Consider the following 12,061-nt stretch of genomic DNA (forward strand, 5'->3'; position numbering starts at 1 on the left):
CATGAGATTATACGCTTTGGCAGCATTATTTTAATCCCATTTCCTAGAGAAACAGTGAAAGATACAACTGTTCTGGGGTATCGGCTTCCAAAGGTACAGATATCCTTTTTATTCCAATGTGATCGTTGGCCATGAATCAAGTTCCTTGCAGTCATGTTTCCCATTAACCCCTTTTCCCTCCAGTTCAGGACAGATGGGTGTTGGTGACAGCACTTTTCCCCTCCCATGCCCTCTGGCCTGGGCCTTTGTCTCATAGGCAGTGAGTGATAATGCTTCCCAGAAGCACAGTTTCACACTGGTTAAACTAGCGTTCTGTGAGAGTGCTGCTAACTTTCCAAGAGCCTGTGGCTTTGAAATACTTTATAAGCATTTGAGCTCTTATATTTTCAAAATACCTTGGAGAAGGCTTATCAGAAATGCACAGTGGTGCCAGTAGGGAAGGTCTATCAGACTGTCCATCCTAGGATATTTTCTGCCATGTGGACAAATGAGAGGTGGAATGTTTTCTTCACTGCTGATGCCTGAGACAATACCAAGCATCTACTCGAATTCATCCACTTGGGATTTCTTTTTCTTATTATTACCTCTCTGGCATCATATTTGAAATATAATGAAGATGTTTCCCCACAGCTTCTGAACTGCCACCTAACCTCAAATAAAAAGCTTCTGCCAGCGCTATCGACTTGTCCAGCCTTTCCCAACTGAACCTCAATGCAAAACCTCCCCAAAGGCACACATGGAGGTGTCTTCCCACACACCCCTGCTCCATGGTGTTTGTCATGCACGCCTTTCCCACTTCCACCTTGAGAAAGATAATTTGAAATATACCATTTCATTTCCAGGGTGCTTTGCTCTTCATTTGTCAAAACCTGTCAAAGCTTGTCAGAAGTCTGAAAACCATTTTACTAGATTTAGGATAAGGTGCTAAAGAACTGCATACCACTTACTCTGTTGCATTTGCTAACAGACTGGAATAAAGAGAGATAGCAAGAAAAAGGAATACAGCAGGGAAATTCCTGAATCTGAAACACTGAAGTTTCTTTTCTTTTTTTTTTTTTTCTTAAAAAACTCCTCACAATAGTTTGAGATTAAATTTTTTTTTTTTCCCTAATAAAATAATCTTTCATTTCTGCTGTGTCTCCATGTGACCAGCAGTGTGTTGAATTAAAGCTGGAATCTGTTTGTGTCCTTTTCTTCTTGATGTGTGAGAGATAGAACTGAGCCAACAGCATCTTCCTTTCAGGGCACTATGATTATGCCAAACATAGACTCAGTTCTTTTTGACCCTGGATATTGGGAGACTCCTCACCAGTTCAACCCTGGTCATTTCTTGGACAAAGATGGAAATTTTGTGACTCGAGAGGCCTTCTTAGCCTTCTCAGCAGGTAGGTACACTGATAACTGAACCCGTTTGTGTGGGTTAGATTGCAGATGTGAAGCTATATAATTTTCATTGAGGAGAAGGCCAAAGGGAGTGTAATCCCAAACTGCAGGAGCACATGGTTTGCACAGCCCAGAAAAATGTTTGATTACAAAAATAAGTTGTTTGGTAATTGTATGAACTCTTGGTCTTAGATTTTTGTAAAAATGCAGAGAAGGCAAAAGGAGTAAGGCCCTAGAATTGCCAGTATTTTGGGGACTTGAGTCCTTACGCTGTTGTCTTCCATCATTCTCTGCATATGCCAGGTTATGCTATTATAGTGGCTGTTCTGTGGCAGGCTGCTCTGCTGGACCTGATTTATTTTGTATAAATAATTCAATATGTATCGGTGCACAAATTTGAAGCTGGATCAAATACATCCCAGATGGCTATGTCTTTCCTGGGGTGCTTCTGGAGTCACTCTTTCACCCAGTGTGTGAGTTTATAGAAGATTAAACAAACAAAAGCTCTTGGGAATTGTACAAGGATGGAATAGTCCAGTTGTCAGAGCCCTCAGCTGAGTTGTGGAAGTGTTAGGCTCAAGTTCCTGGCCTAAACTGGGGAGAAGAGAAATTTGAACATTGGTTTCTGACATCCAAGTTGAATGACCGAACTACTACACTTTAGGGTCTGTCACTGTCTTTTTCTGACTGGAAATTATATCCTGAACACAGTTAATTGACAAATTGGGAAAATTTCTTTCTTTAACAACTTGTTTTCACTGAACACGTTATGTAGGAAAATGTCTAGTCGGATGTAGAATGTCCTCTGTATTTTGATTTTTCACTGCTATTAGTGAAGAAAAATCAGCCTGTACTAAGTGGAAGCTGTGAGGGAACCTAAAGATGCTTTCTTGTCATTCTCATTTGGAATCAAGAGACTGAAACTCTGTTCATAGAATCAGGAAGTCCTATAGGTTAGGAAGTAAAGTATGAAACTACTGAGAAGCATCTCTGGTATCTTTTTCTGCAATCTGGGCAGATCCTGCAAAGCAGAATTGCAGACATTTCAATTGTTCAGTCACTTCAACCTGAGAGGAGAATGTCAAATTCAGCAAAGCCTTTTGTTCCTTGATGAAGTTGAGCAATGCCCTTCTGAAAAGCTGGGAAGCAGGTGCTGGTTATAGACCTCTGCAGGGATTGACTGCTCTTTCCTTTCTCCCTCTGCAGGCCACCGTGTTTGTCTGGGAGAGGTGCTGGCAAAGATGGAGCTTTTCATCATCTTCTGCAGCCTGCTGCAGACATTCAAGTTCACTCTACCAGAAGGAGTTAAGGAAGTCAACACAGATGTTATCTTCGGGAGCACAATGAAACCCCATCCACATAAGCTCTGTGCAGTTCTTCGCTAGGTTGCAGGGTATTACAGATTTGAGAAAGAGGGTTTGCCACAGGTTTGCTAGTGTGCTGATCTTTTGTGCAACTTTTCTAGCTCAAATTCAGTGTGAATCGATCCTTGTTGTGTTATATGTCTAAGAAGCTAGCCCTGAAAAATACCGTGGTTTTCCCGTGTCTGGAAAACCTCTTTACGTTTTTTTTTTCTGCTGTATTACAAATGAAATAAACGTAGAAAATTATTATGGTGTCTGGTCTTACAAGAAACTCAACAGGAATTTTACTGGAGCGAGAAGGAACATTAAAGCCAGGTGCTGGAGGGGCCTTCCCCTCATTCCCATGTATTTTCAAATCTAGAGTGGGGTGTAGAAATGCTTTTCCTGGAGGTGATGGCTCTGTGCGTTGCCAGAGCCCCTGGGTATGGTTGCATAGGGGAACAGTTGTGGAGGGGTTCCTCAACCAGGTGTGACCCAACTGGTTTGTCTATATAGCCCAGAGCCATGTGGAGATGATAGCTTGAATCTGGAAGGAATAGAACTACAACAATGCAGCCTTTCATTTGAGCATGAGGCTAGTGACTCAGGCTGCAAAGTGAAGGCAAACCCCTTGTATTCCCTGCTGAAGAATGGCAGAGGGGAGGCCTGCTGCTGGTGAGACAAAGTGAGTGTAAATGGTAACAGACCAATGGGCTGGCCTGAAAAACGTTGGGTTTTGGTGTCTTGTTTTGTTTCTTGGTTGGGTTTTTTGTTGGGTGCATTTGAGAGGCCTTTCTGTGAAAGAGGGAGCCCTCTCACGCAGTGGAGTTTGTAATGATAATGGCATACAGTAGTCTAGGTCAGCCATATCTCTTTATTGATGCCTGAAAGCACAGTTAAGGGGACCGCTTGCAGTCTTGTGAAGCAAAACTTGGCGCCTGCAAAGGAGGGACAGGGCAGGAGAAATTTATGTAGTGTTTCCTGAGAGCTGTGTGAGAATTGAACTTCTTGAAAGTTTTCTTTTAGCACAGGGGCAGTATTTGAGAGGCCTTTCTGTGAAAGAGGGAGCCCTCTCACGCAGTGGAGTTTGTAATGATAATGGCATACAGTAGTCTAGGTCAGCCATATCTCTTTATTGATGCCTGAAAGCACAGTTAAGGGGACCGCTTGCAGTCTTGTGAAGCAAAACTTGGCGCCTGCAAAGGAGGGACAGGGCAGGAGAAATTTATGTAGTGTTTCCTGAGAGCTGTGTGAGAATTGAACTTCTTGAAAGTTTTCTTTTAGCACAGGGGCAGTTGCACACAGCCTTCCAGCAGCTGAGCTAAGGGAGGCTTCGCAGAGCTGCTGAGTTCAGAGTGCCTGCTAGCACGGCGTGTGCGTCAGGAGGGAGAGCTGTGAAAGATGCAGCTGGCAGGAGCAGGAGCGGTGCCCAAGCAGGGCTAGCAAAGAGCAGGTGCCAGAAGCCACTCACACTCTGAGGCTGGCCTTGTTACCCAGCAAGATTTAAAAATCGAGGTCAGAGTGAGGGCTACTAGTGGATGTAGCAAACGTTCTGTTGCTCTACCAGTTTCCTTCCTTGGGAAAAAGACTTTACAATTGTTATTGCAATTATACTTCAAGGATTAGTTTTCATTGCCTTGTTTATCCACCATGTTAGTTTTCTTTCTTTAATGTAATGCTGTTGGTTAAAATAACTTACTCATTTTTGTGAAGGAGCTCAGCATCACGAGGTTCAGTACTCTCTTCTTGGGCTTCTGGGTAGGGGCTCAAATGGATACTTTTATCATGACTCACGTAGATTTGAAGATGGCAGATGGCACTGCTGAAGCTGGTCAGAGCTTGGCAGAAGAGATGTGTCAGCTTAGTAGGTCAAGCAGATCAAACTGATGTGGCTCTCCATCTCTCTAATCTGTATCTAGCTCCATGGTGCTGCATTGCGTTGATGTTGATGTAGATTCTGTCAGGAGTGGAGAGTGGGTTGTGCACTACTGCAAAAGTAGTGTTTCTACTAATATAAAGATGGTGTTGCAAAAACGAGTAAAATGAGGCAATTGCATAGCTGGTGTCTGTTGTATTGACATTGGTCTCAGGCATCTCTTTGAATATAGGACGTGTGAGAGACTGAATAAGAGGTAAGGTTTAGGAACAGGTATGCAGGATCCATATTGCTTTAAATTTTTTTTCACTTGAAGTGTCTTTAAAAAAATTCCCAAGTCCTTCTACAAATTTTTACAAAGGACTTGTATCTCTATTGGGAAGCTTTCTTAAGAGACTACAAGTGAAGAAAAGGTTTTTTATATGTAGCTGAATAGCATTTATGAATCTGCATTTCTTAATGATCTTTCACCACACCTTAGAGGTTGTCTGTGGACCCATTGGGGTCTGGAGGCCACAGGTGAAAGCTGCTGGTGTGGATTGCGTTATTTCTGCTGTTGGTAGCTCGATATTGGAATTTAATTTCCCAAATGGGAAGGTAAAAACTATGGTAGGCAAAAGGAAATGCCTAAATAAAGCAAGAAACTGGCTAGCACTGGGAAAGTTTTTACTCAGAAGTAATCTGGTCCATTTAAGTCTGTTTTAAATAGACCGACAAATCTTGAGCTGTTGAGACTTCTGCTCTGTAGTCTTAGTGGGACAAACTTCAGTAAGGAATATTTTGTGCTCACCTCTTTGATTGCTTGGCACAACATGCTGTGGCTATCTCGTTCTTAACTTCTGTCCCAAGCAGTACTGAGCTTTCATACTGTTGTTACCATGCTCAGTGTTTTAAAAAGTAATGTTCAGAGCTGTGATTCACAAACTGATGTCCATGTAGTCAGTACTTCTCTTTCAGATGGTCAAGAAGAAGAGAAAATGTGCCTCAAATTCAACAACAAACAAGAAAGTGAAGAGAAATCAGTGCAAGAAAAATAAGAAATCAGTACAAAGGGGTGAGTATATTGTTTAATAATAATATCAATAAGGGATGGTGCAATGGTCCTGGTTCTGTCTTTCATGACCCAAGAGTTAGAAATGCAGTGAACATCATGTAAGAGGTTTTTTCTGAACTTGGTCCAGCTCTATCTCGTATGTTTTAACATTCGTTATTACAGTACAAGATTGAGAAGCCTAAAAAAAATAAAATAAAAGTACATAAATAGCTATAACATCTGTGGTTCTTTTGTCAGAAGCAGATCAATGCTGCAGTCTGATTCCATTGTGGGAGTTGATAAGAAACCCCACTGCTTCTTCTGCCTTGTCCAGCCTGAGGAACTTCTTGACCAGTGTGCTCTGTTAGAGCTTTTCTGCCAACAGGACGGTTCTGCACCTCCAGGCATAACCTGACACATCTCTGGTAGCACAATCCTGTCCACAGGAGAGATTTCATCAGTGCAGCAATGTCAGCACAGGTTTTTCACATCTCAAACCAATAGAACTAGGCCAGCAAAATTTTAAGCACTGGCTTGATCTGTGCAAATCAATGTTCAAATATTTCATTGTGCTAGGAGTTGCCACATGTAAACAATCTTAACTTTATTAAAGTATAGTGGGAGAAGTACTGAATGGCTTTCATAAAATCTAATCTGAGTATTTAAAGCCTAATAATTAACTTCAAGCTGGTCAACAAGTGGATTTAAGTTTTCATGTGCAGTCAACTGACCCACCCTGGTATTTTTTATAACACCATGTTCTTTAATAATGATTAGTTTGTGATTTATTGCTACAATATTGCTATGATATTTATAAATTTACCGATTTAAATTTCTTAATTTTGTTCATATATGAAGCCAAATGCAGGGCAGATGGACAGTATTTATTGGTACCATTACTGATAATTTGCATAAGCAGGAATTGTAATTTCAGTGTCACAGCTGATTTTTAAGTTCTTGGGTTGTTTTTTTTTTTTTGTCAGCCTTTGCATGAAAGGGAAATTTATCAGAAACACAAATTTGAGCATGTTCTTAAGCTAATTAGCTAGTGTGCAATGCAATATAGCAAGGCCTTTATATAGGTGAACTCTTAATTCTTACTTTTTGGTCTTTTGGCTGCTGGAGACCAGCATCCCCTCCCTCCCACCCCCAGCTGTTTTTTGTTAAACAACAGATGCTATTCTCGTTGCCATTTGTTGGGAAATACATTGAGGTCAATGCTATTCCTCTCTCTGCTTTCTCTCTGGCAAGACACCTCCCCTCACTCAGAAAATGGGGGAGAGCAGAAGAGCACATTCTGCTTCTGGGACTTCCCCTGGCTGTGCATGTCCTACTGCGGGACTCAGAGACCCTGCCTGCCACCACATAGGTACTTCAGGTTTGCAGGAAAGGTGCTGGGTGCGGGACCTCTTCCATCCCCAGTTTTTGGTAGGTGGCTTGCAGAGAAGGCAGCTCCTACAGAGTGTTTCTGTTTCCCTCCAGAGACCCCGTGCTGTGCCCCAAAGCAGTTAGTGGTGAACTGATGCAGGAGGAGTGAAGAGGAGGACAGAGAAGGCTGCTCTGATCCTGGGAGGGACCTCTGCTCTCACCAAGGATTGCCATGAATCCAGGTTACTGGAGACTGTCTCCCTACAAGTTATGGAAGGTGTTGGCCCTCTTCAAGAGTCAAGTTTTGTTTGGATGCTTCTGCTGCCCTATTTCACTTTAGCTGTTGATGTTCATCCCTCTCAGATGGTATCTAAAAAGATGTTCTTTCCTAGCATCACTCCACAGGGTAGGGCGGCAGTCAGGTGAGATAAGGAACATGTCCTGAAACCCTGTTATTAGCCCAGGAGGCTGAGCTCCCTCTCTAGATAGCTGCCTCTAGCGCTTGCCTGGCTGACACCCTAGCAGCTACGTGCTTTGTGGGCGCAAGGTGGAGATTATTCCTGAAACTGAATGGAGTGAACTCTGGAGTGAACCCACTTGCTTAACACCTCACAACTTTTATTTCTAGCTGTGCCAGCTCTGTAAGTTTGGCATTTGGGCAGCTAAGGTGACTTCCCAGAGTGCCACATGCTTCTGCCTAAGGCAGATGAGCTGAGTCTAAGCTAGTGCTGCTCCCAAGCAAATGCTGAAGAAGTGCCAAAGCTGTATTGTCTGAAATGACCCCTTTGCAGAGGCATAGGCTCTACTGCCATAAAGGAAAAGCAATCCATAGCTCCCAAATGGAGTTGCTCAGTTGCATGAGAGTGCTTGTGAAAGTAGCTCACAAGGACAGTTGTATGACATCTTTATTCCTGCAGCAGGCAATACAGTGGGAATTAGCTGAGAGGCAGCTGGAGGGAGTGAAGAAATTTAGCTTTCTACTTGGTCATGAAGACCTTGGAGCCCCACTTATCCATGCAGCTGAATAGGGAGTGTGGGGACACTTAGGTGTTATGCCACTATAGCCATCAAACTCTTGTTACCCAATGACAGATTAAAGTCTTTCTTTTTGTTTTATGTGCTCTAGGCACAAAATTAAAAAGTCTGGCCGTCTCCCAAAAAGCTTACAATTTAAACCATGTGGAAAAATAAAATATTAAAGGAATAGCAGAGAAGATCAGATTCGAGAAATAATATGAGGTGAGTGAAGGAGCAGCGCACGTGGTTGATGAATGTGATGGCTACTGATGAGCCTGAACTTTTCAGTAATCCCACTGGCCTTGGGTGTGTAGCTAACCCTTAGGAAATATTTTTCATCTCTCTGTTCTTGCAAGAGGCTTTTTATGAAACCAATACTTTGGGCAAGGATCTTTGTCACAGCAACTGTCATGGCACAAAGAGGCATATAATTAACCCGCATTTTGTGTCCCTTGAAGAGCTGACTATTGTCAGATTTGTAGCTGCAATATAATGGAAGGGTGTCATATATGCTTAAAAATAAGAACACTTCATTCATTCACAAGAACGCTGCGATGGGGAAGTAATGTGCTAAACAGGGAAGGCCTGAGAGGCACGGAAGCTTCAACATCTTTCTCTCATTTTAGGGAGGTACCAGCAAAGCAAGATAAAGTGGATCTATCCTCTGTCTATATATCAGTTTCTTGGAGACAACGTAGCCTTGTCAATCAGAAGTGAAATGTTAACAGTAAGTGCAGTGCTGGTATATTTTGTGGTGTCTCTGCTGTTTGTGCAGTTTCTGAAATTGCAATGGATACGAAGACGGTTTCCTCCTGGACCAACTCCATACCCCTTTGTTGGAAACCTGCTGCAGATGAACTTCCAAATTCACCATGAGCTCCTTAAAAAGGTATGTATTTTCAGGCAACTAATTTATGGACTTGTAAGCTGATTGAAAAGTAAACGTGAGTGTTTAACATAGTCTTATTTTGAATGCTTGGGAGGGATTTATTCTAAATTGTATAAAAATGAAAATAGGTGGGGATTGTTAAAATATCTGTTTCTTGGTATGAGAATGTTAAGATTACTATGAAACATGTCATTAAAACCTTATGTAGATACAAACAAAACAATACTGATAACATTCCTGTCTTACACGTGGGAAAAAGATACATTTTACAGGAGTCTTTCATTCTGTGCAGTCTTTTGCATATCTGTTTATTGACTGTTGTTGCACTGGCACTTTCTAAATATCCCATGAAGTAGCTACTGAATGCATATGTGTTTCCAGTATAGAAAGGATGAATTTTTTATACTTATTCAACAGATTTTTTTCAAAAGATAGTAAAAAAAATTTTTTTTCTGACACACAATTTGGCCAAATTTTCACAAGAGGCTTCAGTCTGCTGAGCCTGATTGAGCTTTTAAGTAGCTGAACTAATTAACTGTGTGCCTACGCTCAGTCTCTTTTCTAAGTCTGGTTGTAATGGACAATACTTCTAGAATTTGTATCCTCATGTTTTATATTCCTCATACACGCATATCAAATATTTGAGATTTAAAAATATAAGTAATAGCACCTTGCTTTGACTCTTTGTTCTCAACTTTTCTTATCCCTGGTTCTTCCCTGTCCTGCTAGTTCTCTTCTCCTGAGTTGCATGTTTTAAGGCAAAGTAGTATGACTCTGCAACATGAATTTATAGCCAGCGCATGTTTATTGCATTTTCTTCCATTTCAGACCTCCCAAACTGGAAGAGTAGTATTGCTTATCCCAAGATTTCAAAAGCCATGAATTAGTCCTTCCAAAAATGAAATTAAACACAGATGTGTAAGCACGAGTATTAGTTTTTGCTCAACGTGCATATCTCTTCCTTCTTGTTTGCTCCCAGGCAGCAAAATGTTGTATTCCTCTTGTCCTGCAGTTCTTGGGATGTTTTGGCAACTCCCCACTCTTCCCTGTCTACTCTCCCCCACAGACTTGCTACTTTGATCTACCTGCTGTTGCACTTCCCACAGCCTTTTACTTTTCCAGCTCCCAATTCTCCAGCCAGGGAAAGGACTGTTCTGCCCACTTCTAGTGATGTCTGCGTGGACGGCGTGGTGGAGACAAGGCTATCACAGCTGAGCTAGAAAGGAGAGGGTGATTCCTGCTTTACCCACCTCCTCAGCTGCTTTTGCTTAATATACAAAGGGGAATTTGTAGATTGTTCATGTAAAACTCATGAGGTAATGTTTTCTTCTTACAAACTTGAATTGTAAGACATGCAATAAATAACATCGCAGACATTGGCAGTATCAGCTGGTTGACATTTTAGGAACATCCTGATTTGTAGTAAATGAGACTTTAGATAGAAACCTGTCTTGAAGGTATGCTATATGTAAGAATAGATTTGAATTTCTCTTCTCAAGGTCAGTCATCCCTGGGGCATCTGCCAAGGGAAAAGATCTTTGATTTAAATGCGCTCATTCTCAGCCGTGTTGTTCTGCTGCTGCTTTGTTCTACAGATGGCCAAAACTCATGGTAATGTCTTCACCTTATGGGTTTTAAACACTCCAGTAGTTGTCCTGCAAGGGTTTCAGGCAGTGAAGGAAGGTCTGACTGTCCATGCTGAAGATGTTGCTGGAAGGCCAACAAGCAAGACTTTTCATGTTTTGACTCATGGAAACGGTAATTGTTATTTTCACAAATTCTTTTTATGTGTTCTAACCCTGGTTTTGGAAACTGATTTAGAGCCTTGAAGTCCATTTACAGTGGAGCCATTTACAGTGGAAAAAAGCTTAATATTTTCATGAGGTTTTATAAAACTTTTTTAAAAAATTATTTTATTGAAAAAATAATGGCAGAATATAGCTATTTTAAGAGTTTCTATACAGGAAATCGATGGCTAAACTAGAAGAAGAAAGGAGAGGAAAGAGGAATGTTGCTAGACTGCTGGCAAAAATTTGAAAAAATTGAATGAAAGAGAAGCTTCTTTGACGTATTAACTATATCAATTCATTAATTTATAAAGCATTAACAGCATTTGTTCATTATGTTCCTAGGTGTTATGTTCTCTAACGGTCATCTCTGGAAGCAACAGAGGCGTTTTGGGGTTGCAACAATGAGGAAAATGGGAGTAGGGAAAAAAGACCAGGAGTATCGGCTGCAAGAGGAGGCCTGTCACCTGGTGGAATACTTAAAGAAAACAAATGGTATGTGACTCAGTATGCAGGTCAGTCTGTGCAATGGGTGATTTGGCTGAAGAATGGATCATCTGTAGCTTTTGAAACTGATTACAAAAGCTGATTTAAAGTGTACAGGCAGAGCTGAGTCTTAAAGGTCTGTGTCATATGATCCGCATGAGACGTTTCTTTGCAGAAGTGCTCTGTGTGAAACCGCACAGTATGAACTTAGGACCGAGACTCCATGGTCCTTGTCTGTTAGTGTTATTACTTCTTAGTTTTACATTACTCATGATCTCAGAATCAGAGTAACAGCAAACGGTAACAAAATAAGTGTCACAACACCCCATATTCCTCTGCAGAAAACAAAGCACAAAACACTAACAGCTTTGATCAAGGCTGCGCAGCCCTGTGGCTCTGCTCTGGCAAGTGCAGGGGACAAAGCTCACCTCAGAGGGCTTGTGGTAGCCTCCTCAGTGAGAGAGGAAGTTTGTTCAGATTGCGCTGCTGGATAACGGGGTGAATCTATAGGTATGCTCAATTGTTCTGTTATTCGGGTATCAGGAATATGAGCAGAGAGTAGGAGGTGGTTCTCTTTTCAATTCAGCTGCTTATTCACACAATGTCTCAGCTGACCTTTTTTTGTACCCTGGTTGTTGCCAACCATGAGACCTACTGATGCCAAGGTTCTGTGAAACCTGGGTATTTTTATAACTACAACTACTACTAATTCCATTCCCACCAGCAGTCTTGCGTTTTTTTTTTAAGCAACAGTGTTTTTCACATGTCTAGAGTTACTTTTTTTACTCATGTCTTCTACCAATAAATTGCGATTTACCATGCAGCAATCTAATTAACGTCAGAAGTGCTTTTAAAATGTTTTCAGCTCTCCTTTCAGCA

General features: G+C 41.5%; 2 protein-coding genes across 2 annotated transcripts in view; both read left to right on the forward strand.

Moving 5' to 3' along the window:
- LOC104285003 (cytochrome P450 2J6-like) overlaps nt 1-2,768 on the forward strand; it is a 16,045-nt gene extending 13,277 nt beyond the window's left edge. Inside the window, 3 exon segments of the mRNA XM_009883396.1 lie at nt 1-93; nt 1,244-1,385; nt 2,590-2,768. The exon segment at nt 1-93 is cut by the window's left edge and continues 28 nt beyond it. Coding sequence (XP_009881698.1) covers nt 1-93; nt 1,244-1,385; nt 2,590-2,768 — 414 coding nt within the window.
- A 5,970-nt stretch (nt 2,769-8,738) lies between these two features.
- Nucleotides 8,739-12,061, forward strand: part of LOC104284947 (cytochrome P450 2J6-like) — a 10,214-nt gene continuing 6,891 nt past the window's right edge. Inside the window, exons 1-3 of the mRNA XM_009883332.1 lie at nt 8,739-8,909; nt 10,505-10,667; nt 11,042-11,191. Of these exons, the coding sequence (XP_009881634.1) occupies nt 8,739-8,909; nt 10,505-10,667; nt 11,042-11,191 (484 nt within the window). The remainder of the gene's footprint in view (nt 8,910-10,504; nt 10,668-11,041; nt 11,192-12,061) is intronic.

This window comes from Charadrius vociferus, unplaced genomic scaffold (genome assembly GCF_000708025.1).
Source record: "Charadrius vociferus isolate BGI_N301 unplaced genomic scaffold, ASM70802v2 scaffold214, whole genome shotgun sequence".
Taxonomy (NCBI): Eukaryota; Metazoa; Chordata; class Aves; order Charadriiformes; family Charadriidae; genus Charadrius; species Charadrius vociferus.